This window comes from Centrocercus urophasianus, unplaced genomic scaffold, assembly GCF_019232065.1.
Source record: "Centrocercus urophasianus isolate 14NV4802_14NV808 unplaced genomic scaffold, USGS_Curo_1.0 seq_41, whole genome shotgun sequence".
NCBI classification, from domain to species: domain Eukaryota; kingdom Metazoa; phylum Chordata; class Aves; order Galliformes; family Phasianidae; genus Centrocercus; species Centrocercus urophasianus.
In genome coordinates, this window is record NW_024884989.1 from 1,080,051 (window position 1) to 1,106,269 (window position 26,219).

Below are 26,219 nucleotides of genomic sequence, written 5' to 3' on the forward strand. Positions count from 1 at the left end.
CAGCAGGGGACGGGAATCAGATGATCCTTAAGGGTCTTTCCAACCCAAACCGTTCTCTAATTCTGTGATTCTTTGAGACAGAAGCTGAAAGACTTTTCCTTTTTTATTTCCAACACTTTAATACTTTCTGAGCGGAAGGGCTGAGTTCTCCTGTTGCTTTCTGTGCTTCCTTCCCTGAATCAGTGGTATGGAGAATTCCCAGAGCTCTGTTCATATGCAGGAATCAAAACAGGAATAATCAATGTGGACTGTGGCAACAGTCACTTAGAAGCCTGTTACCCTGTGAAGGGGGTTAATCCTGCATGTTTTGTGCCTAAGACTTTATTAATTGCTTATTTGCAGTCAGATCTCACAAAGCAACAGAATGGATTCAAAATCACCCTGAAAACGTTAGAGGACGACTTGTTGTCTCGGCTGTCGTCAGCATCTGGGAACTTCCTGGGAGACACAGCATTGGTGGAGAACTTGGAGACCACTAAACAGACAGCAGCAGAAATTGAAGAAAAGGTAAAATGACAGTGATAGCTCAGAGGAAATTGTGTGAGACGTATTCTTCAAGGGTTTGTGGGTGAAACACATCTTTGCAATGCTGGGCTCTTCTTCTGCTGAGTAGTGAAGAGAAAGTGATATAAATTGAAGTGCTCTTCATTCTGACCAGCTTCAAGCCGTTCAGTTCTTTGGAGCTTTTGTATGTTAAATGGCCTATTTAAGACCAATGGAAAATGGCAGTGGCTGATGTAAAGACGATAAAATTTACACACTGTATCAAGGCGGCTTTAAACTGCTCCAGCATAATTCTGAACGCATCACACTTCCTCAATTAAGCTGCATTTTAGTGCTGCCAGGGGACCGCAGTCTGTTGAGTTTGTGATCTCGAGTGAATCTGCAAGAACTTGGCTATTTTGTACCCTTCCATTCCTTGGGATGTAAATCAGCTGCCAGTGCTGTCACCTACCCAGGTCACCTTGCTGGCCACACAGGGACAGTTAAGTGCATGGGCTTTGCCCTTACACCAGGTAGGCTCAAGAACTGCATGTATCACAGCATGTATTGCAGCAGGACCCTGGTCTGGCTGTCCTCAGATGCTGCCCCCCCAGCCCTCCCATCTTCACAGCCTGTGCTTGTCGTCCAGCACACAGACATGTTACCTGTGTGCTCAGGTCAGGATCAGGCTGCCTCTCACTTCATGCCTCTGCATTAAGAAATGAAATGATTTCTGCTAGCTGTCTGAGGGACATTACGTGCCTCCAGCTTCCTAGGGATGGTGTGCTTGTACTCCTCAAAGGGGATGCTGAAGGAATGCTTTGACACAGCAAGGCTGACATCGCCCTATTGAATTAACTGTTCCTGAAGTGTTTCTATTTCTGAACAAGTGGGGGCTGTAAAGATGATCCCTGCCAACTCTGTGGCAGCGAGGATGAATTTTAGAGATTGCACCTGGTTTTGACGAGTTTGGTACCCACGTAGAAAGCTGCTTCAGGGCAATATTATAAGTCTGCTTCTCAAATCAACCCCTACTCTGTTCTTGGTTTGGCTACAGAAAAAATAAGTCAAGATTTTCTTTCTGAGGAGTCCTTTCCATTGTATTTATGGAAAGCAGCTGTCTTCATCTCCTCCTCTGGATTTTGCATTTCTGGATTTGTTAAGCATATTGGAGTAGGACAACTGAAAGTTAGTTGTCTGGACCATGCAGAAGGCTCCCTGCCAGTGGAGAGATGTAGATGCTATCAAAGATGGGGTCAGGATGTGGAGAAGTGTGTTAGGTGTATTTGTGGTCCATGCAGATGCATGTTTCTGCAAGAGACTCTAAAGCTGTTTTATGAAGGAATCTGAGATGTTACAGCCCATCATTGCTTCTGAAGATGTGCCACGGACCCCAGCGTGTGTGTTGGTTGTGTGCAGCAGGGAGTGCTCAGTCAGTGTCTCAGTGGGAAAGTTTGATGTGCTCTAGCAGCTCGGGTCTGTGCCTAGCAGTGTGTGTTTCTCTGGGGGCTGTGCTGTGATCTGCAGGGCTGTGCCACACGTACTGATCCCACTTCTGCCATGTCCCCATGGAATTGTTTGCTGAACCTCGTGGATCAGCGCTGCGGCACTTCTGGCTGTACGTAGCATGAGCCTACCATAATCCCCAGGAGGCTCGAGGATGTCGCTTCATGCTGCTGAAGTGGAATAAAAGAATGAACAGGACTGAGATGTTAGTGGGATGATGTATCTGCCAAAAGGATTTTCACTGTGTCCATCACAGCAGCTATGCTGACACCGGGCCAGGAAGACAGGGAGGCATTAGGTGCTAGAGAGGAAAGGCAGCAAGTAGCTGAGAAAATTAGCAGTTCTCAGCTTGGGAGAAGCTCTCTTATGAGCAGCACTGTCTGTTCAGTCCTGTTATTAATGATTTGCACAGGATGGGGGCAATTAGCAGGAGAAACTCACTGATTATAAAAATAATTCCAGTTAGTGAAGAGCAGGAACCCTAGTGAGAACTTTGGAGGGGGAGGCTTGGGAAAACAGAGGATTGGACATGAGGATAAATGCAGTTAATGAAGGATGTGCCCGAAGACAGAGGCTGCTGGGAGAGAAGGCGGGTGGGTTGAGGGCAGGTTGGCCACCACTTGACCTGGTGTCTTTGTGGCAGGAATTGCCTTCCCCCCAGCTGTAGCTTCACAGAGCTCACAGAGATGTTCTCACAGTGCCGTCGTTCTGTGTTTTCCCTCCAGGTCCAGGAGTCCAAGGTGACTGAAGCCAAGATTAATGAGGCGAGGGAGCACTACAGGCCTGCCGCCGCGCGGGCCTCTCTGCTCTACTTTGCCATGAACGACCTTCGTGCCATCCACCCCATGTACCAGTTCTCTCTGAAGGTACTGTCCCCTTGAGTCCCGTGGCAGCACTGCCGGGCAGCTGAGCCCTGATTGAGATCAGATTAGATCAGTCTTAATGAGCTTTCCTTTCTTTTGCTTGATTTCTGTTGAGGCAAGTGAACTGATGGCTTGTAGAAAGCCACAGTCTGGCTTGGAGGTGCATTAATGGCCTTGATTACAGAACATTCCAGAAGTTTATTTGCAAAGTAGAACTTTACAAGCCATTTGTTATCTCCTCCATATTCTCAGCCATCTTGGCTTGGCCGAGGAAGATGTGCAATGGATTTGAAAGAGGTCATCTTGGAAAAGAGCCAACAACGTACTTTTTTCAGTGTATTTTATATATTTATGCATTAAGATTTAGCACAGTGTTGGGAGTCGCTCGCTTCCTCAGTTAGTCTTTTCTTTACGTTTGCATTTAGTTCTGTAGCTGTGATGTCATCGGGGTCATAATGTCTGTGCAGATATTTCAGAAGTTAACGAGAATTGCTGCTGCCCTTAGCAATTATCCAAGACCTTGATGTTGAAACAGTCCCGACTTCCCAAATGACACAGTGTTAAAACATCAAATTGCTCTGTAAACACGGCCCTGTCCCACTGAGACCTCAGCGCCAGGGATTTATTGCTGCCCTCTGTACAACAGGCAAATTGTGGCCAATTCTACCTGTCCAAGGCAAGAAGGGTCCCCTACAAGAGCCCTTAGCCTGGAAGTCCTGATGGGATCTGAGGGCATCTGACCCCTTACAGCAGGCTGCTGGTAGGTTGGAGACAGGCAGGCTCTTGGTAACAGTTTGGACACCTTCATGGGGATGATGCTGGGAGAGAACCTGCTTGTGTCCTGTGCTCTAAAATAAACGCAGGACAGACACAGCCAAAGGGCTTGTACTCCAGTGGCCTGCCTGCTCTTCTGTCTCCTCTACACAGACTGCCCTTCCCTGCTCAGCAAAGTATTGCTCTAGAGAATATGGACATGGTGAGCTAGAAGTGGTGTCCCAGCTTTGGAGAACATTCCTTCCTGGAACTGTTTCCACTGGAACAACTGGAGAATGCTTCTGAAATGACATTTACACTGCAGTGTAGTGATTGCTGTTCCTAGTGGTGGGAGAGCTCGCATGACTGGAATGTTGTCATGGAGGGCTGTGTGCTTTATAGGAAAGATCAGCTGGCAAGGTGGGGTGGTGGAGTTGCTCTGTATGTGAGAGAGCAGCTAGAATGTATTGAACTCCACCTGGGGGAGAGTGATGTAGCAGTGGAGAGCTTGTGGGTGAGAATCAAGGAGAGTCTGGTAAGGGTGACACTGTTGTGGATGTGTGCTACAGGCCCCTGATCAGGAGGAGGAGGTTGATGAGGCTTTCCATAAGCAACTGGATGTAGCGTCACGTTCCCAGGCGCTGGTGCTTATGGGGGACTTCAATTATCCAGATGTTTGCTGGACGACCAACATGGCCAGGCACGCGCAGTCCAGACGGTTCTTGCAGTGTGTTGAAGACAACTTTCTGATGCAGGTGGTGGAGGAACTGACGTGGGGAGGGGTGTTGCTGGACCTTATTCTCACCAACAAGGATGGACTTGTTAAAGAAGTAAAGGTTGGGGGCAGCTTGGGTTGTAGTGATCATGAGTTCAAGATCCTGAGTGGAAGAAGCAAAGCAAAAAGTAGGATTGCTACCCTGGACTTTAGGAGAGCCAATTTCAATCTCTGGAGCTATCCCGTGGGCTTGGGTGTTAGAAGGTAAGGGGGCCTCTGAGATCTGGTCAGCATTTAAACAGCTCTTCTTCCAAGTTTGGGATCGGTGCATCCCTGTGAGCAAGAAATGGGGAAAAGGAGGCAGGAGACCTGTGTGGATGAGCGAGGAGCTCATGCACAAGCTCAAAGGAAAGAAGAAGGTCCATGAAATGTGCAAAAAGGGTCTGAGCACTTGGGAAGAATACAGGAATGTTGTCAGGGCCTGCAGGGATGCAACGAGGAAGGCTAAAGCCCGTCTGGAATTGAATCTGGCTAAAGTGATAAAGGATAATAAAAAAGGCTTCTTCAAGTATGTTAACAGCAAAAGGAAAACTAGAGAGAATGTGGGCTCCTTACTAAGTGAGGGGGGGGGGGTTCTGGTAACGGGGTTGCTGAGAAGGCAGAGATACTGAATGCCTTCTTTACTTCTGTCTTCAGTGAAAAGGCTCTCCCTCAGGTTTCCCACACCCTGGAGGTTAGTGAGAGGGGCTGGGGAGTGGGAGACTTCCCTTCAGTCAGGAAAGAGGTGGTGTGTGAGCGCCTAGGCAGTACTAAGGTCCACAAGTCCATGGGACCTGTTGGGGTGCATCCACGTGTGCTGAGGGAGCTGGTAGAGGTCATTGCCGAGCCTCTCTCCATCATCTTTGAGAGGTCTTGGATAACAGGGGAGGTTCCTGAAGACTGGAGGATAGCCAGTGTCACTCCGGTTTTCAAAAAGGGCAAGAAGGAAGACCCGGTTAATTATAGGCCTGTCAGCCTCACCTCTGTCCCTGGAAAGGTGATGGAACAGCTGTGCTGGATGCCATCTCCAGACAACCAGGAGAAAAGGAGGTTATCAGGAATAGTCAGCACGGGTTCACCAGGGGGAGGTCGGTGCTGGGTCTGATCTTGTTCAACATCTTTATCAATGACCTTGATGAGGGAATAGTGGCCACCCTCAGCAAGTTTGCTGATGATACAAAGTTGGGAGGATTGGCTGACACGCCTGAAGGCCGTGCTGCCATTCAGCAAGACCTGGACGGGCTGAGAGCTGGGCAGGAAGAAATCGGATGAGATTTAACAAAAGCAAGTGTAGAGTCTTACACCTAGGGAGGAATAATTGCATGCACCGGTACAGGCTGGGGGTTGAGCTGCTGGAGAGGAGCTCTGGGACATGAGCGTCCTGGTGGACAACAGGCTGGCCATGAGCCTGTGCGACCTGGTGTAGGGAACCTGCTTTGGCAGGGGGTTGGTCTCAGTGATCTCTAGAGGTCCCTTCCAACCCCTGCAATTCTGTGATTCTGTGGTTGAGCTGTCCCATTTGCCACGTGGCAGCAGAGCGTGGTGGGAAGCCAGGAGCTTTGGTAGGAGTGTGACTATGACCTTGTTTTCAGGTTTCTTGACTAATTTTGAGATACTGGCTCCCTTATGGCAGATGTGAGTAGGCTGAGACTCCACTTGCTGCAGTGAATGAACTAGATTTTCAGAGTGAAGTATGAATTAATCGCTCACGTCTTTGCTTCGTGTTGGGGCATCACTTCATCATTTGTTTTCTGCTCCTTGTTGGGAAGGGGGGCTTCTCTCAAGCTGTTTCCTTGATCCTGGAAGCTCCTCAGGCGGGGACCCTCTTTCTGCATTCCCTTCATACTGCCCAAGGCTCTGAGTCTTGGTCTCTCTAAGGACCTGCTGCAATGGAAAGGAGTTGCTGTGATGGTGTCTATAGTTCTGGCCAGCAGAGACTGTGGTATTTATTGAAGAGTTCCATTTTTATTGTTTTAATAAATGGAACACTGTTTTTTTTGTTATGGGAAAGGCATTTTGGAGAATGGAGGGTTAAATGAGACGGCATTGTAGTCTAGTACTTCTTCCAAATGGTTTCTTACATTGCCAACTGACCTGGAAAAAGTAATTGAGAAGAGAATACAATATTTTGAGCCAATCCGCAAAGAAGCTTTTCTTTTTGTTATCTACAATCCATATGCTGAAATAATTTTACCAGGGAAATGTACAGATATCTTTCATGCAAGGGTGCCCTTTGAAAGATTCATTCCCTACGCATACGTAGTAGATATGTGAGTATCTGAAGTTTCACCTTAAATCTCCCTCATCTGTGTTTTGTTTTATGTTTTCCAGTTCACATTAGTATTGAGTATAAATACATGGCAAATTATTTACTGAAATGTTTTTATCAAATAAATTTGGACGACAGATCATAAAACATTGAGGAAAGATGTGCAGAGATGATTTTAAAATACTTGCCATACAGCTAAAAGCCCATTATAAATTAGAGCACACAAGATTTATATACGATTCTGCAGCGTGTTTTAACTCTATTTAAAGAAATGTAAGCAGAAAAATCCATTCTGCAGTTATTCAGTAATGCAGTAGGTATCAATGTTACTTTAATTTGTTGAGGCATCATTCTCCCTTTGTAGAGCCCTAAAAATAATGCTGTCAACACAGCCATGCCTTGTCTGGTTGGTGCTATTAATTTGTACCGGCTTGGTTAATTCCTATTAGCTTGGTCTCAGTATATTGGGCTTTTGCATTGCTAATGAGGACACAGGCCTTTTCCTTTCTCCGGTTGCATCTGATCATTTGCTAATGGGCTTCTTCAATCTGTTCCGAAAGTTTTTAAGTCTTTTCTAATTTAGATCAGAATGTTTCTACGAGAGTCCTTGGTATCTTATATAACAGCATCCTTCTTCACGGTGCACCCGTGCCCAGGGGATTTTAGTGCTCAGCTGATCCCACTTCTCCATGCTGAAGCCCTGCCTGCCCTCCTTATCCAGTCCTGAGCTGGAGCCTGACAATAACGCATTCCTTGGACTGTTCTGTATTTAAGGGAATTGCTGGTTTTAAGTTGAAGCATTTGTGAAACCACAGGTTCCTCTGGGAACACCGACGTCTTTGGCTCAGTGTTTTGGAGAAGTGAGCTGTGTAATCTTGGTGAGAGAACGTAGTCTGAGAAATGTTTCTTCTACCCGTTGCATCTTAATTCAGCCAGCACATCTTGCTGAAGCCCAAACGAGCACAGTGTCGCAGGTATGCCATGAGAAAGCAGCCAGAGGCAGATGCAGAGCCCAGTCTGTAGGTGTCCCCTGCATCCTGCTGCTGCCGGGCCGCACTGCTGGGCACTGGGATTGCTTTGGTCGTGGCTGCAGGGCTCAGTGCCTGAGCTGGCTTCGCTCGTCGCAGCACTTCAGGTGATACACTGGTGTGTGAAAAGAGCATTTAGAAACAGTTCTTGTCTCCTCACCTAGGCATTCAGCATTGTGTTCCAGAAAGCCATTGAGAGGGCACCTCCTGATGAGAGCCTCCAGGTGCGAGTGCTGAACCTCATAGACAGCATCACCTTCTCTGTGTTCCAGTACACGACCCGAGGGCTGTTTGAGTGTGATAAGCTGACCTACACTGCACAGGTTACCTTCCAGGTAAGCACCACCAGGGCGTGCAATCTGTACAAGGCCAGGCTGGATGTGGCTCTGGGCAGCCTGGTCTGGTGGCTGGCGACCCTGCACACAGCAGGGGGTTGAAAACAGATGATCACTGTGGTCCTTTTCAACACAGGCCATTCTGTGATTCTATGATGATTGTACTGGCAAAGATATTGGCATACAGAGAAAAGCCAAGCTGTCACAGCTATGCCTTCAGTATCAGAGCAGCAAATGCAAGGGCTGGGGAACTGATTTTCTTTTCTTCATCTCTTGCTGATAGCAGTCACAGATGCTGTGTTTGATTTGTGTTACACCAAGGAATGGCTGTTTGAGGGAGAGATGCCTGCTTGCAGGACCTGCAGAAGGGAAGCAGGTCTTCAGGGCTGAATGGTTGTATCCAGAAAGAAGGCATGCTACGTGGCTGCTGTTGCTCTGTCTTGTATTCTGCTATAATTTTTTATGTTACCATGTGAGCAAGGAGATGTTTCTGTATCTCTGTACCGAAATCAGATGCAGTCAATAATTGTGCTTGGCATTATGTTACAAAGTGGTTGTGCAGTGAACGGCTACATAAGTGCCCTGCAATGTGGAATGCAGGCGAGAACCAAATTCGAGCACCCTAAACAGTGTGAAGGTCTAGTTAGCCTTAATCCAGTGATTGCCATGACTTTTTTATTTTAATTCTACGTAGCAAAATATGAAGTGTGAAAGGAAAAGCAAATATACATCTGTGTAAATAACCTCTAACAATTTATTTAGTTAATGTCCATGTGTAAAAGTCAACACAAATTTTGCAGTCAGGCTTAACTGTGACCCAAAAGAGATTTACATTTTCATAAATGTATTTGTCTGAATAAACAATTTACCTTGCACACATTGTACTTGCAACTATATCATAGAGTCATAGGATTGTTTGAGTTGGAAGGGACCTTTAAAGGTAATCTAGTCCAACTCCCCTGCACTGAATGGGAAAGATAGTTAAGGTATCACTTCAAGGCATCAGGAAAACCAACATCCACTGTTTCAGTGGGTGGAGGGAATTAGATGATGAGTTGCAGGACTCTCCCATATAAAGAATCAGTTGGCTCTTGAACTGAGTAGCTCATTACTGTCATTGGTGGAGGAGATGCCAGGCATGCTTCAGAAGCCATTGCCCAGTAGGCAGTAATGAGATACAGTCTAGGTTCTGTAACAAGGAAACGAGAAGCTCACCATGCCAGCATTGCTCTTTTTCCTTCCAGAAATTGTGTTCAGAATGTTCAGACTTTGTCTCAGAGGTACGGGCAGTCTGGCAGCACTCAGTGCAGCAGTTCCAGCTGGGCTCCTGAGCTTCCAGAGCTTTCCAGAATGGCCCCAGGCATTGCTCTGCTGGTCTTGCTCCATGTGTTCCCCAAAGCCATCACTGGTGGTAAACACACTGATGGCAGCAGAACGGCCATGTGCTCTCCAGCACACCACTGCTGGGGACCTAAAGGACACTCGTTCTCCCAGTGCATGTGCTGTGAGGCTTTTTTCACTCTCAGTACGTCTCCAATTACTTTCAATAGAAGAAAATTGTGAGAGGTGGACAAGACCTTGGTGGTGTGCCCTAGGGATGCACGCTCGAGTTCCTTGCTAGAAAGTTGTTTGTTCTTTAGCTGCAGGTATCAAGCACAGGGACTGCAGCACATCCTCCTGCCTGCATCTCCACCAGCACTGTGAATATAAACCACAACTTTTCCCACAGTTTTTACAAATTTTGACTATTTTATGCTACGTCTCCATACTTGTTCTGGGTCCTCTCTTGGGGAGACACAAAGCACCTGCAGGGTATGTTTCAGCCCTCCAGCACTGGACACTGTGTGTTTTTTATCTGCACACTTGACAGCTACATACATTGAATGATTAATCTGATAAAGCATTTGCTGCTCTGTATCCTGACTGCTCAAGGATATCTTGCTTGCTTGCAATTACAGATACTTCTGATGAGTAAAGAAATCAATGCAGTAGAACTGGATTTCCTTCTCAGATACCCAGCACAGCCCAGAGTCACAAGCCCTGTGGAGTTCCTGTCTAATCACTCCTGGGGAGGAATCAAGGTACGTATTTTCACCTGAAATGTGTGAAATCAGCGTCTCTTATCTCCTCTGAGGGCCTTTCAGCATCTGTCAGGCCAGTCCTCATAGCACTGGTTGGAAAAGTTCTGACCATACATAAAACACACAGAGTTGGAGAGCTCTGTTGATATGAGATGAGCTTTGAGGGCTCTGTGTGACTTTACTCCTGATTACCTCTGTGTCTCTGAGAAGGCTTTTCTTCCCTCTGAGGTTTAGGCTTTTCCTTCTGTAAGGAATAAGATGTATCCAGATTGCAAAGATCCTCACTGTCTTTGGGAGGAGGTGAGACTTTAAGGCAGATATGACCATCTGCAGACGTGCTGGGGGCACAGTTGTGCCAGGTGAGCAAAGAAAAGCACAAAAAAACATGCTGTCATGGCAGTGAGGTTGTCTAACAGCTGCCGTGTGTTTTGGGATGAGAGCTGAGGGAGAGCATCCTAGAGAGATGTGTTATCCCACCTTTGCACCCACTTGTCAGCAGGTGGAAGTTGTGCTGGATTTCAACCTGATTCAGGATAAGTTTGTGCAAAATGTGTCTGCTCAGAGGAGGACCTCCCTTCCCTGCCTTCTCACTGGCAGTGAGGATGGGCCCTGTGCCCCGTTCTGCACACACAGGTGACCGAGCTCATCTTCAAAACATCACAGTCACATTTGCAGCCATAAAACAAACCTGTCACTTCTTACTAAACCAGCCCTTTTCCTTCTCTCTCTCCAAGACCTATTTCCAGTATGGAGGAATTATGTGCACCCTTTCTCTGTCCCTTGTCGTGTTCCATGTATGGATATATCGGGTGAGCGCTGCATTTCAGTTCCTCTTAAGTCCTTCCGAGTTGAAATTCTTCACTGATTGGGAGGGTTTGGTGCTGCAGTGCTTCTTTCTGCTTCAGTGCTGTGAGCTTCCTCTGGGAGCTGAACTGGCTGCCACCACAAGTTGCTGGGGTGTCAGGCTCTGATTCTCCTTTTGAAGATCTTTTAGTGCATCTGAGGAAACATTACGCTTTTGCAGTGCTCAGGGATGCATTTGCATCCTGCAATTGGTGCACTCTCCAGACAGACATCTTCTCAGTTTGCAGTGAGTTTTTCTGCTCTATGGGATGATCCTTTTAGTGCCAGCCAGTTCCCTTTCACATGTGGGTGGAATGGCCTTTTCTGGACGCCTGTGCTCCATCCTGTTGGTTTCAGCTGCCTCACTGCTGTCATGGAGTTGATACAACTGCCAGCTCAGGCTCATAAACTCCAGAAAGAGCATCCACACCCCATCACTCACTCCTCAGAACTTATTCTATCACACGATACACAGCACGGGTGTGCTTCATCTGGTTCCCAGGTGGGCTCTTCCCACTGAGCTTCCTCTCCCATTCTGAGTCTCCTGGGGCTTGTGGTTGGGACACAACCACATGATGCCGTGCAGATGCTGCTCTGCACACCACTCTTTTGCAGAGCTGGGGGATGATGGGATGTAAATATGTCTGTGAGGGCTCCAAGATGCAAACTCTGCATCCTCGCTGTGGGACTGCTGTCTGCATGAGCTGCACATCTTGAGGACCTGCAGTCACTGGTCAGTAATCTGCCCTAATGTACTTCAGCATTTCCAGATAACGAATGCTTTATTACTGAATATGCTTCAGATTGTCTTTTGTGGTGTGATTGTTTGCAGTATTGATGCAACTATAAATAATGCAACGGGTGTCAATTTTATTAGTGTTTATGTCCTATTAATGTGTGTTGGCTTATTAGCCTTGGAGTTTTTGGCAACTCTGGTTACTTGAGGCGTAATTTTAGTACGATTGCATTTTGTCACAGACTGCTATAATTAGGTTAATTAGTCATGGCTTCTGTAGAGCTTATGAGCAGGCTAAAATCTCCTTTTATCGGAAAGATTAAGTGCTGTGATGAATTGTTTCTTCAACAAAGCTGGAGCAAAGCACCTTTCAGATTGGCATTTCAAATCTGAAGTGGAATGAAGCATTCCGTATGAATTTTCAGAGGAGCACTGAAAATGCGCTGCATTTGACAGAGGTTTGAGGCCACAAGAAATCAATATTGATATTAACCTCCCAGTCCATGCCTCCCATTTTGGGCACGTTAACTTCAGAGCAAACCTCATCAGGTGATGAGGACTGCGGGCACACAAACAGCCTTGAAGGACATGGCTGATTACTTCTCACTTTGTATGGCTGATAATACCTACAGGCTGGGAGTGCTGTGCAGTTGTGCAGCTGTCTCAGCTCCTGGTGCTGGCACATCTGATGCACATCTTTGATTTCATCTTCCAACTTCTTTTCAGTTCAGCAGAAAATTTCCCAGAGCTTTTTGTTGTAACCCTTGTGCCAGGGAGGCTCAGTATTTACTGCTGAATGAAGAAACCCATGTGCCTGTCGAGAAGGGCACAGTTTGTGGAGAAAGGTGTTTTCTGTTATTAGATCTGATGATATACTTGAAAAAATAGGCAGATTGCAGGTTTCCTAGTGCCTCTTTAAGCCTGGAATGGGAGCTGAATTCAAACCAAGTGCAGGCTGAGAAAAAACTTCTCTGAGCTCAACTTGATTCTGCCCATCAATCAGCCTGTATGGGAGAAGGTAACCCCTGCCAGCCCCTTTTGAGGCACATTCATTAGCTTTGGAGCGAGGGGAGAGCTTAGCAGAGGACGCAGTTGTTAGCTTCAGCACAGATACTGCCTCTGGGACGTGGCAGGGGTAGTTAAGGGCAGAACAGGGAGAAAATTACACTGTTTAATGAGTTTTCATTTCAGTACCTTCTGCTGGGTCCCTGGCCCCAGTGTTCAGTAGTGCTGGTCATTTCAGATGTAAGGCTTGTGCACTGCGGGTATTTAATAGTGATCTCGTGAGAAGTCAGAAGTATTCCTATACTCCAGATGAGGTTTTGGCTTTTTTCAATTCCCTTTGTTACAACTTGTTGCGCTTCCATCAACTGCTGTGCCCCCAGTTCTTAACTTGAGGGCTGTTATTTCTGTTGGTGCTTCTGATTTGACTGTTGGTCACCTATGCCAATAAATGTACGGCCACACCTTGGACCGAAAGGTGCAACAGTGCTATTGCTTGAGCTGCACGGGACGACAGGCCACAAGCACATACAAGAGGCCACTTTAATATTTCCACTGCAAGATGGAACTTGAAACAGGATCGGTGTAGAAGTGGTCCTTTGTAGCTTTGTCCTCATTTCTTCTCCCTTCCTTTACTTGAAGATCCATAAGATCACAGAAACTGAGTTTGGAAAGGACCTCTGGAGACCTTATTGTGATCTTCCAATACTTAAAATGAGCTTATAATCAGGAGGGAGATGGACTTTTTACACGTTCTCTTAGTGATAGGACAACAAGGAATAGTTTTAAATAAAAGAGGAGAGATTTAGGTTAGATGTTAGGGGGAAACTTTTCACTCAGAGGATGGTGAGGCCCTGACACAGGCTGCCCAGAGAAGTTGTTCATGCTCCATCCCTGGAGGTGTTCCAGGCTGGGATGAACAGGACCTTGGCAACCTGATCTAGGGACTGATTTATTGGTTGGCCACCCTGCCCATGGCAGGAAGTTGAATCTAGATGGTCTTTAATGTCCCTTCTAGCCCAAATGTAGTATGATCTTATGAGGTTACCTGGTCCAACTCCTGCTCCAGCAGAAGCACCCAAGGTAGGGTGCCCATGGATGTGTCCAGGCAGCTTTTGGAAATCTTCAAGGAGGAGACCATACAGTCACTCTGGGCAACCTGAAGATAAAGGTGTGACCTGTGAAGATTATCTGAAGTGATGCCCCGAGGTCCCTTCAGCCCAATCTACCACCCAGTCTCTGTGTTATTCTGCTCTGCAGTTGTCTGGAGGGCTGGGACAGTCAGACAGGTCATGCCATGGTTCTGGTTCATGGTTCATTTGCTCTGAGCATGGATGTACAAATGGCATTATTGAGTTCTGCGTGTCTCCGTGGTCCTTTCTTTCATGGCTGTCTTAGTGTTAACCAGCCCTTTTTAGATGACTGGGGTGGGTCTCAGGCTACAGAGGCTAACTCAAGGTTGGTGAATGGATTTCCCTGTGCCCCGCAGTGTTCTCTGCTGCAAAATTCTCCCCTGCTCCCACTCCCTTCGTGCCATTCCCTTCCTGGGGAGCCGCATCCACATCGCCCCGTAGCCTTGTTTTCCTGCAGAACCGTGGTCACAGATTAACCCTGTGTGCATCTGGCTTCCAACCTCAGCAGCCCAATCCCTCAGGCAGCTCTGGATCTCTGTTGTACAGGTGCACACTTCCCAAGGCTGATTGCCTTTGTGATATTTTCTGCAGCGCCTCTTCATTGCCAAACGCAGATGTGTCCCGTAGGATAAGTGAAGCTAGTTAATATACAACAAGGATACACCTGGCCAACTCGGATTACTTCTTCATCCCAATCATTTCCCTCATCTTTTTCTGAAGAGGAAGAATTTTCATTATGTAGATATGAAAAGGCATTGTTTAATTAATGTGATGTTGAATAATGAGCTCTAAATACTGCATTCAGCTTTCAAGGAGGAGAACAGCAGCAGACAAAGCAGTATATTAACTCCATGTTGATAATTTTGCGGAGTGCAGGTGATGAGACTGTGCGTGTGGTTTACGAGATAAAATACAAAATCATATATTTTACATTTAAGAAAACTGGATTTTCTTGACAAAATAATAGAAAACTCTTCCAACTTTTCCTTTATGTATTTCTAGGACACTGAGATTTTTCATTCTTGTCAAAGATTCATTGTGATACAATCTGCTGCATATATTGTGGTCTTTGCACATAAGCAAGGTCCTTTGATCAGGCTGGTCAGATATAAAAGACTTGCGGCTCACGGCTTCCTACGTACGTTTATTATTATTATTATTATTATGCCAGAGAATCAGTCTTAATTAAATCTCTTCCATTAACTCAGTTCTTAAGATGTACAGCCTTTCAGAGCATCTTTGATAGGAAGCATTGATTATGACACTCCGCTGTGCGTTTATCTGCTCTCATCTGGAAGTTTCCTAAGGACATTAATCTGTCCTCACCAGCCCTCAAGTTTTGGAGAAGTCTCACAGAAATAACACTTGAAATCATTCTACCTTTTCTTTCCTTTATTTTTTTAACCTGGTGGCTAATAATCTAATGTTTATCTGAGATACAGCGGAGATTGGGATCGCATCAAATATTTAAAGGCGTGCTTTGTCAGTTTGATTGCAGATTGGAAATTGGGTTTTTCTGGATGTATCTTGGGCAGTGTCCTTCACGTTGAGTGCTCCCTGCCGTGTCACAGAGCCTACTGTTAGTTGGTCATTTTGAATGTTAAGTTCTTTCTCCCCTAAATGGAAGATATAGTTTTTTTCGGTATCTTTCAAACGTCCAGTATTTCTTTTCTTAGTCATTACGTGTCTTTTGGAGTCGTGTCGCTGTGCTTGAAAGATAGAATCAAAGATCAGTTGCAGTGCACTCAGGAGCAGGTGGGCTCTAGAGTGACTGTGGAGAGACCTGATGGCTGAGCCCTGCGACAAGGGAGTGCAAGCAGCCATCCCAGGATGGACACCAAGTACTGCAGCAGGGTGCGTTTGGAGATGGCTGGAGTTTGGCTCCTCTTTATAAGCTCCTCCACATCTGCTGTAAAGGACCTGCTGGAGCTCCTTGTTTCTGTGGCGTGGTGGAGTTGAAAAGTTGGCAGTGTTGGGTGGCTGTGAAGAGTGCAGACGAGGCGTCCAGTGAAGCTGTGATGTCTCTGGATGCCCTGCTGGCAGCGCCGCTGCTTTACCTGCATTGAAGCCCATGAAATTGCCTTTTGTGAAGGCACTTGTGATCTGTGGATTATCCCCACCGAGTGCACCAGAACGCTCCAGTGACCCACAGTACTGCCAGTTCCTGTCCTCCGGTGGATACAGTCTGACAGGACCGAGGGGACACACTCAGAATTGGCCATTTCTCTGCTGGAGTCTGATTCGACCTTTGAGTATTGCAGATGGATGTGTGGCTTCTGGAGACAGGAGAGAAGTGTTATGGAGATATGGCTGCAAGGAGAAATTGAGGAGAAGCGGAGAGGTGGTCTGAGAGCCTAGAGGCTGAGAGGACAGTCTTCAAAAGGGCTCCTCTGAAAGGAAAAAGCCATCAGTTGTTGAAATCAATAGAAGACAACAAAAGCCATGTCAGAGTGCTACAGGAAAGACTCGCACCAGACATCTGGGCAGTCTGTGATGGAGGACAGGAAAGGACTCGCAGCATAAACAGTTGGTGGCTTCCATTGCTGAAGTAGTTCTGTTGGGTCAGGTCAAGGGCCCCAAGGAGCTCTGCATCCTCATCTGCTTCTGGGGTTGGCTGCAGTGACGTGAGCTCATCAGTCAGCTTTTATTGAAAGAAATGAGGAAGATTAGAAAAACATTTTTGTGCTGAGGGGTGATTGAAGTTTGTCAAAACCATCATGTCTTTATTTTTACCTTCAATAGAGGTGTCCTCACGAGTTGAATAATTCAGGCAGTGCAGCTAAGGAGAAAATAACACCTTCAGTGAATGAATAATACAAACCAAAACCTAGTGGGAGAAAGATGGCAAATAATCCATCATTTCCTACATGAATCCTCCTAGTTAACAGTAGTATTCAAATGGAACAGTTCATCTGCCTATGTGTCCCCTTCCTGAATGACCCAATCTATCACTGTGAGCCGGATGCAGGTTTGGCTTTGCCATTCCCCAGGAGCTTTCTCCAGCTATGAGGGTGCTAGTTTCCTTGGGAGATGTGGCCCACCCAAATAATATTTACAATAAACAGGCATAGGCAGAGCTTACCAAGTGGGTGGCAGTGTGAGAACACCTTTAGAAGGTGTTTTGAAAACATCTGAGGCCATTTCCAAGTGTCTGATGTTCATGCAGTCACTCTGCAAGTTCACACCCGTGGACAGAGAGATTGAGGATGTTGTGCTCATTTTGCTGAGCCCATTTTGTGGCTAATAATTAGGAATTAATCGTCTCACAGACTCTTAAAAATGGGGGAATATTGAATATGTCTTTCCAGTGTTCTGCAGTTGTGACTGGGAGCCATGTGATGTTTGATGCGTTCCTTCTAACCTCAATGCTCTTTAACTGTAGGGCTCATTTGTAAGGCAAGATAGATCCAGAGCTCAGACTGGAAGTATGAGTCTGTTACAAACTGAAGATTCAGAAAGTAAGGATAGCTTAAAAAAAAAAAAGAAAAAAAAGAATTTCCTTTTTTTATTGTGATTTTATTGTGTCTTTTTTAGAAACCAGCCTTCCGACTGCTGGGGAACTGGGTGAGTGGTGTTGGATGCTCACTGTGGCAGCTCTGGGTTTATTTGCACTGTTTTACTTCCCACGTTCTTTGTGTCAGGGTGCAGCATGGCAATGGAATCTGGTTTGGTTTCCCTTGCCTCAGAGCTCTTTTTGAGCTGAATGACACTGGGGGAAAGGTATTTGAAATTATGGAAGTAGTTTAAAACACAAAACCGCATTTTGTTGTCCCTTAGCGACAGTGCAAGAAAAAAAATGAGATGATCTTCCTTTTTATTTAGATTCAGTAAAATGTTATGAAGCAACATCTGAACTTGGGGCCAGTTTTGACCACATGGTGTCCTGAGAATAACTGCCTTCTGTGAAAAGGGCGTGTGTTTTCTCTAATAAATTTACAAAAGCTCGTTGCAGCATGTCTGGCACCAGAAGATAAATTGCATGAGGTTGCAGTGACACCAGAGCTTGGAAGTCGTTCTTTCCCCTGGGGGCTCAGCCTGTGCCCCGGGGGCAGCAAGCAGAGGAGAGCTGAGTACATCATTGCTCATCGCTGTGCCCTTCTGCCTGGGAGCTCAGGGCATTCTCACATCCCTCGGGGCTCTTGGCAGCAATTCCCTCTTCCTTCTGGCCCCAGGTTGACTCTCCGAAGGGCTGTGTGTCAGTGTCCCCATGTAGGAACATCTGCAGCTGTTCTGCAGTGGCAGAAGGGTGTCCTTCTCCAAGATGATGGCTGATGTATGTTGTATTCCCTACAGCTGTAGGGGGAAAGAGTGCTTTGCATTTGCGAGCTTGTGAGATTCACAGAACTGCTGACATTTCAGCTCCAATTTAAAGTTGGTTCTGACTTAGATGAGGAACTGTCAAAGAAAACTGAAGTGATAAAGCAAATTGTCTGTGATTCAGTGGATGAAAAATCACTCGTTGAGAAAACAATGATCCGTGCCTTGACATGTGCAAAGAGCCCTGTTTTGCTGGCAAAGTCTTACTTGGAGATAGAAACCCCAGGCCCTCCTGCTTCCAGCCATCGGGGACAGACACAGCGTGGGCTGCAAAGGCTGGAACTGCAGTCCTCCAGTCCTCTTGCTCATGTTTTATTTTGGTTAATGCTTTTTGTCTCTCTCGATTTCCATGACGACTCTGGATGACAGGTTTGTTCTCTGCTGTGTTGACAAAAATAGCCATTGCTGTACAGGTTGGTTGTTCCAGTTCATGCCCCTGCTTCTGCTCTTGCTGCTTGGAAACTGTGCTGTATTATCACCAGTCTAAGATTCTTGGATAATATCACAGAGGAAGTATTGAAGGGTAATTGATATTCACAGAAGGGTTACTGATTGAGATAGCTTTCACTGCTCCAGCTTTTAAATAGTAACGTGTCTTATTAACACCATCAGTCCTAATAAATGTAATTTAAATTGTTGACTAATGAAAATTTCAGTGTTAGTTTATATAATACAGACTTTATGCTTGCTATTAGAGCGCTCTTAATTCTGCAACATGTTGTTCAGGGAGAGAGAAGCCATTATCTCTGATTCTGTCTGTCAATTTGAAAGAAGAAAGCAGTTTTTCAGAGTCTCTTGGTAACATCATCAAGAGACTTCTCGAAGCAGCGGTAGCCAAAGTTCTGAAGTTTTACTTTAATTCACTTCAAGAGTCAACAGCTTAAAAACGTTTTACACAAGCACTTGTGCTGATGAGTCTACGGAATTCAGCATTTGGCACCGTATTGTGTTCAGCCAGGAGAGGTGCATCAGATGCATTTACAAGAACAAGGCAGTAAATACAGGGCAGGCTGTGTTGCTGCAGGTTTCAGTCTCTCGTGTTCTGCACAGTGCTTTCAGTTGCGATGTGGTGCTGATGCTAGAGCTGTGGCTTCTGTCTCTGAGATTTCTCCACATCAGTGCTAATCCACACATGGCAGCAGCATCTGTTGGGTCCCTGCCTCACTCACGCTTTTCACACAGTTCTTGGCATGCCTTGGGCATGGGGGTGAGCCAGCCCAGCCTGTGGCTGCTGAGTGGTATTGCAAGTGATCCGTTCTCTTCTTTGTAGAGCTGTTAATGAAATCGTGACTTGGGACAAGGCTTGATTCATTGCAGGAGCATGTATAAAAGCATCTCTGTGTTCCTGTAGCTCTGGCTGTGGTCTTGGAGCACTTGCCCTGTGAGGATAAGTGTAGGTTGGACTGACCACCTCCTGAGGGTTTCTCCAACCATTTTTCTGCGATGCTACAAGTGTTGTGTTCAGCAAACATCCTGTGTCAGCGGCACCCACCGCCAACAGCTTTGTGACCTCTTTCTTTCCATCATCTGCTGGTGTTCTCACTGCTGGAAACATGAACTCATTCATTATAAGGAGCCCTTTTGCTGGAGCATGGCTTCTGAATAAATTCAGTCAGTTAGAAAGACCAAGGTTCTTCATGGGAAGCCTTTCCAGAAAGGAAAGTGCAGCTTTCCTTCCATCAGCACAGTCTGGCCTCCGGTGCCTTCCACCTTATTTGCAACAGCCCTGTGCCCACAGCAATCTCAGCAGCTGTCAGGGCATCTACATGACTTTCAAAGCCCTTTGGTAAGCGTGTATTTTTTCAGCTGATCTCAACAAGGTGTGACACCAACATTTTTCAAGGCGCTTTCTTGGTGCTTTCTTTTTGTGGAGGAGCTATATGGGATGTGAACTGGAACATTAATGGTGCAAAACACCTTTGCCCATCAACAAGCTTCTGCTCTGCTGCAAGCGTGTCCTTGTTCCTACAGAAAATGGCTCATTCGCTGTCTTATACTCCACTTGTCTCTTCATGTTCAACTGCTCATAGCTTCAGATTATGCAAAATGTCCTCAAGATGTTTGTTTCAGTGAGAATTTCACTTGAAATCCACAGGAACTTTACAAGCTACGCAATACATTTTGCTACAATTCGTATTTTCTGTGTACTGTTCATAGTTGCCATGGCAGGAACATTAAAAAAATAGATGCATTTTCATTGAAATTACCAGTGATTCCCTCGACTGCTCATCTGTACATCACTTTGGGACGTTCCACAGCTACCTGTTCTGCTACAGGCTTGTAACACCAATGAGTGAATCCTTGTTAGTATTTGGCAAGTGAAACACTGTGAATTACACTGTCACAGCAGTCTGTACGTGTTTATATAGAACATGTAAGTATCAAGGCAGCACCCAACTGCTTGGGGTTGCAGTGCATGTGCAGAGATTTATGGTCACCTTGACTGGATGGTGGAGTCTCAGCGCTGTGGTTTCTCACTGTGTGAGTGCCCAAAGCCCAAAAGCAGATTTTACCACCAGTTATGATTTTGGCTGCACAGTTTTCTTTGTTGGAGCAGCAAGGTGGCATTGCAGACCTGTAGCTCACAGGATTGTCAGAGGTGAGTGTGCTGTCCTGCCAGAGGTGAGCTCAACATTTCCAGTACCCATCCAAATCACTCGTTTCTGGAATAGCTCCTAGTAGCGAGTGCCTGCTACCCAAGTTGGTTGGGATCCGGGTTCGAAACAAGGAGTGCAGATTTCCTCTCACTTTGGGCTATGGAAAGCTGCATTGCAGATGATGCCAAATTTTCCTCTGTTGTGACTTCCAAACTCCCATATCGCAGTGACTGTGCTGTAAAGGGGATGTGGATGCAGCCATGGCTTCACTGGATGGGGAAGGTCCTTGCAGTAATGTGAGAATATCTGGGGAAGTTGTGCTGGGTGCTGTATGATGTCAGATCTGACATTGTTGGGGCAGCCAGTTCAGAAAATGCAGGTGGCAAAAAACCTCAGAGTGGGTACATTCCACAGGTATGAAACTGCTCCTCTCACCCTGAAGCGGTCCTGTAAATGTCCTGGGCTGGTTGGTACCTGTTGATGCGACAGTGTGCTGACAACAGAGGTAGGAAAAGGAAAACAGACAAGATCTGATCCTGGCGAGGTTCTGTCTGTGGCTCACAGGTTCCAGCTATGACCTTTCCAATGGAGCAAAACATGAGCAGACAATAAAACTAGAAAAACAGCTCAAGTGCACATAGGATTGTTCTTCTGTTACAACAGGACTAAAGGTAACGGCTTTAAGTTGTGCCAGGGGAGGTTCAGGTTGAATATTAGGAAGAACTTATTCTTACAAAGAGTAGTAATGCATTGGAACAGCTGCCCAGGGAGGTGGTAGAGTCACTGTCCCTGGAGGTTTTCAAGGAACGTGGAGATGTGGCACAGAGGGATGTGTGCATGGTGGGGGTGGGCCAGTGGTTGGACTACATGATCTTAGACGTCTTTCCAACCTTGATGATTCTATGGTTCTGAAGACCTTCCTTGAATTTTCCAGGCTCTCTCATCCATGGAGGAGTTCAGAAACCTGGATCGGGATATTGAGGGCTCGGCAAAACGGTGGAAGAAGTTTGTTGAATCTGAGTGTCCTGAAAAGGAGAAGTTCCCCCAGGAGTGGAAGAACAAGTCAGCTCTGCAGCGCCTGTGCATCATGAGGGCCGTCCGGCCCGACCGCATGACCTACGCCGTCCGGTGAGGGCACTTCTCCCTGTCTCAGTCCATTCTCTTGCTTACCAGGCGACACGGCGTCTGTGTTTTCTAGGGAACAGGAGTAATTCAGAAATATGTTTGGTTTCATTTATGATGGAGTATAAGTATTACAGAATGGTTTTCTGTAATGGCGTCATTGCTGAATGAGTTATCTCCGTCAGCACCTCTCATTCAGTTGGAATTTCTTGCCTACGAACCCCAGCATGGCCAGTGGTGATGGAAGCAGTACTACCAGCACTAGGTGGGGAGCAGACATACCAAGTCAGAAACAGGCATTGTCATAGAGGTCTTACATATTCGCTGGAGTCTTTCCATAATCAAAACAGCTTCTAGAATTCATTAAGGTCAATACTGTTTACTAGACTGCTTATAGCCATTGTTCCTTAGGTGCAGGAATAAAATACTGAAGTAAAGGGAAGTTTTATGGAGGTGCTTTGTGTGTTTTTTGTTGTTGTTTTGGTTTTTTTTTTAATTCAAAATTTATGTGATACTTGTTGTGATTGTTGTAGTTGTAAATTATGTATTAAAGGTAACCAGGCAAGTCTAAACTTCATAAAGATATGCAAAAGCACTATGGCTAATATGGCTGTTCCAGGAGAAACTAAAGGTCTTTGACTCCATTAGGACTTGTTTTTTCATTCCTTGTGCTGGTAGTCTATCATCTGACATTTCTGCAATGCCTCTTATTCCACTGCTGCTCAGATAGCTTAAATTGCTCCACCGTCTGGCAGGTGTGATTGTCAGCCCATGAGCTACGCTTTTCTTTGTGCTTTAAGGTGCACAGAAAAACATGGGCAAGATTTTGAGTGAAGTATCACTATGGCCAATGTTACTGCATTTTATTCAATTAAATGATGACATTTATCATCGTTATACCATTCTAAACTACCTTCTTTTTCATTAGTTGCTGTTTTGGGGCTGGACCCTTTGTGTGTTCTCTCAGCTTAAAGAATTGCTCTTCTTTTTGCTGTTGAGCTTGAGTAAAACACGCTCTTGTCCTTCTGAGCTTTTAAGTGCCTGCTTCACTTAAGCAAGTTTAATTCATTCCTTTCAGTCAAAATGGTGGTACTTGTATAGCTCAAAAATAGCTGGAACATAAAGTTTCAATTCCTTTCATACTTTTCTTTTGTGAGAAGGTAAGAGAATCTGAATTCAAAAATTTGACTGAATATTTTTAGGGCTTGGGCACATCAAGCTTTTCTGTCTGCATGAGAACATCTAAATGTATTTTTTGGTGGTGTTTCTTACCTAGAGATAGGTTACAACATAAACCTTTTCAAATAGCAACTCTTTACAGTGCCTTCTCCACAACTCAGTAGATGCTTGTGACTAAAATTCTTCTTGAAATTCAACACAGTCATGAAGTAGTCCCAAACATTCTAGATAGAGCTTTTGTATCAGAGAACCATAGAATGGATTGGGTTGGAAAAGTCTTTAAAGCCCACCCACTTTCATGCTCCTGCTGTGAACTAGTTGTCACCCTCCAGATTACGTTGCCCAGGTTGTTTAGGGAAACAAACCTCCCCCAAACCAAATGGGTAATTCTTAGTGGTTACAATGCCAGACAAAATGCCTTTGACTTCCTTTTTCCTCCATGAAAGTATCATACTCCTCAGACCTTTCTTCAGCCAGCAGCCTGGCTTGAAGAGGTGTTGATCCATTAGAGAAGATAGTTGGTGTTCCTAAGAGATTCACCTCTCTGAAAAACACCCACATCTGTTCATCTGTCCTTCTGTCAGTAAAACCTGGTACTCTGACAGAAAGAAAATGTCTTTGAACTGGATGCAGTAGCATCCCCAATAACAACGACACAGTTGGGCAACAGTCCCCTGGTATCACTTTCTTCCATGTGTCTTCAAAACCGTGTTGAGTCTGTTACTGTTGAAAGAGTGGAGATTCTTCCAGCAGAGCACTAAGGAGTTGCATCTCCTGCCCTAAGGACTTCAGCCTTGGCAACCCTGGTTCAGCCAGAAGTGCTGATCATTGCATCTGATCAAATTAATTGACTTTTTGGTAGTTTATTCTGCAACATTACTGGATGCCACAAGTTGTCTTGCAGTTCTCAACTTGCTGATCTCTTCTTGCTGTGCTAAATACCTAATTGATCATCAGTGAACTCACTGTAAGTACTGCCATGACTATAGAATCATAGAATGGTTTGGGCTGGAAGGGACTTTTAAGATCATGTAGTTCCAACCCTACTGCTGTAGGCAGGGACACCTCCCTCTAGACCGGGTTGCTCACAGCCCCATCCAGCCTGGCCTTGAATGCTTCCAGGGAGGGGGCATCCACAGCCTCTCTGGGCAACCTGTTCCAGTGTCTCACTACCCTCACAGATATTATTCCTAATATCTAATCTAAATCAACCCTCTTCCAGTTTAAAGCCATTTAAACCTTCCTGCCTTTCTGAAATAGGTGCTTGGCAAGTGCTTGGGTGCCTTTAGGGGGGTCACAGAGGAATTCAGTAACTGAAACAAAGGTGCCCAGGGGCTTTTTAGATTCCCTAAGATATCCTGACCTAACCTCTAGCTGCTGTGTAGAAAGGTGAAAGACCCTTTGTGTCCCACATTGCACTTACCAGAATTATAAAGATGGTCTCGAAAGCTCTTTGGAGTCATCCTCCCTGTGCCCATGTACAGATTTTTTGTGTATACTTTTTGTCACTTCTCATGGCAGATCCCTGGGGATCTTTGCACAAGCTGTGCCTCAGTTATGGCACATGTATGGACTGCTCACCTACGGGGGGACTGCATCGAGCATAGAAAAGCTGCAAGCCACTCAACGCGTCTGAAGAGAATGCCTTTAATGATGGCACCATTATTCAAGTGCTCCTGCTTATCTTGTGGGCTGCCTCTATGAAGCACTGAGAGCAGCCTCCGTCCCCATCGCTGAGGGCAGCCTCTGCTTTCCTGCACTGTGACTCATTTCGGAGTCCTCAGGACACATTCACTGTACTTCTCAATCTCCAAAGCATTATTTCATGTAGAATGTTATGACCTTGTATCTCACGGATTTTCTTAGATGTTGTACACTGAACGTCTCCATCAGCTCTTCAGCAAATCTTGACCCAAGCCAGAAAAATCTACTTTGAAGAGGCTCCAAACAAATTGGAATTTCTTCCTTTTGCAATCCCTTTAGGCATTTCTATTCCAGTTGCCTTTCACTCGTCCTTGAAGGCTCTCAGCTCTCTTAGAAAGAATTTGGCTGCCTTATTCTGGTATTATTCCCAAGTTGAAAACTGGTTGATGTTTTTGTTCCCCTGGTACCGAGTTTTCAAAAGGCTGAGTCATGCATCTCCGCTAGAAAAGCAACTGCTTGTTCCTGGGCTTTGAATGTAATGCTCCTGCATTTGAATCAATGCTCACTGTACCATCTTTGTATAAAGCAGTGATTTTTGGTAAGCTCACCCCAGGGAAATTCAGCCTGGCCATTCTCCATACTCTGCTCCCTGTTCAGGCAGCTCCTGTTCGCTCTGTTCTATTTTTCCTTGTGACTCTCATGCAGAGACTCAGCAACACGCACAGGATATTCTTAGAGCTCTTCACTTTTATCTTCCCAGAACAAAGCAATTTTCTAAATCATCTGGACTTTTTGTGGCTTTTGGTGCTAAATCTAAAGGAATGCTGCTTCCTCTCAAACTGGATTAAAAGCATGCTGTGGTTTTTCTGTGCATTGGCTTAACTATTTCTTCTCTCCTATCTGTGTAATTACCAAACCCGTGCTTGCAGCAGCAAGGTCCCACTGCTTGTCCTTCTCACTTGGTTGTTCACCACAGATGTTTCTGTACCACAGGCCATTTCATACCTGTAGGAAATGCCAGAAATTGCTTAGCAAGAGATAGATCCCAGAGCCTGGGCTGCAGACCCTTCCTAAAGTGATTTTATCCTCATTTGTTTGAGTTTCTCATTTATTTGAATCAGCAAAAGCAAAATGAATTAGCTGATTATTTGTACGGGAAGCTTTCTTTCCTGAGCTGTAGTAGATTGGCATAACTTTTCTCTTTTTGACAGAGATTTTGTAGAAGAGAAGCTCGGCAGTAAATACGTGGCTGGGAGACCCCTGGATTTTGCAGCTTCCTTCGAGGAATCGGGACCTGCAACCCCAATGTTTTTTATCCTGTCCCCAGGTGTTGACCCACTGAAGGATGTGGAGAAACAAGGTAAATGAATCATGGCTGATATCACAGAACTGTTTTGTATCTTCTGCATAAGTATCTTGGTGTGATGGTTTTTTTTCATCTGTTTGTAGATAATTGAGTAATCCAGTAAAAATAGATAATTGTGAGAGGATGTGATTTGTTTCTCATTGTTTTTTGGTCTTTTTTTGTTTTCGCTTTCTTCTTTCAAGGCTTTTGGATGTTCATCTAAAGTTTA

At 45.6% G+C, this 26,219-nt stretch overlaps 1 protein-coding gene across 1 annotated transcript in view; it reads left to right on the plus strand.

Moving 5' to 3' along the window:
- Positions 1–26,219, plus strand: part of DNAH9 (dynein axonemal heavy chain 9) — a 191,448-nt gene that overhangs the window by 126,868 nt on the left and 38,361 nt on the right. Inside the window, exons 56-61 of the mRNA XM_042833278.1 lie at positions 343–507; positions 2,715–2,855; positions 7,821–7,991; positions 9,950–10,072; positions 21,635–21,828; positions 25,857–26,005. Coding sequence (XP_042689212.1) covers positions 343–507; positions 2,715–2,855; positions 7,821–7,991; positions 9,950–10,072; positions 21,635–21,828; positions 25,857–26,005 — 943 coding nt within the window. The remainder of the gene's footprint in view (positions 1–342; positions 508–2,714; positions 2,856–7,820; positions 7,992–9,949; positions 10,073–21,634; positions 21,829–25,856; positions 26,006–26,219) is intronic.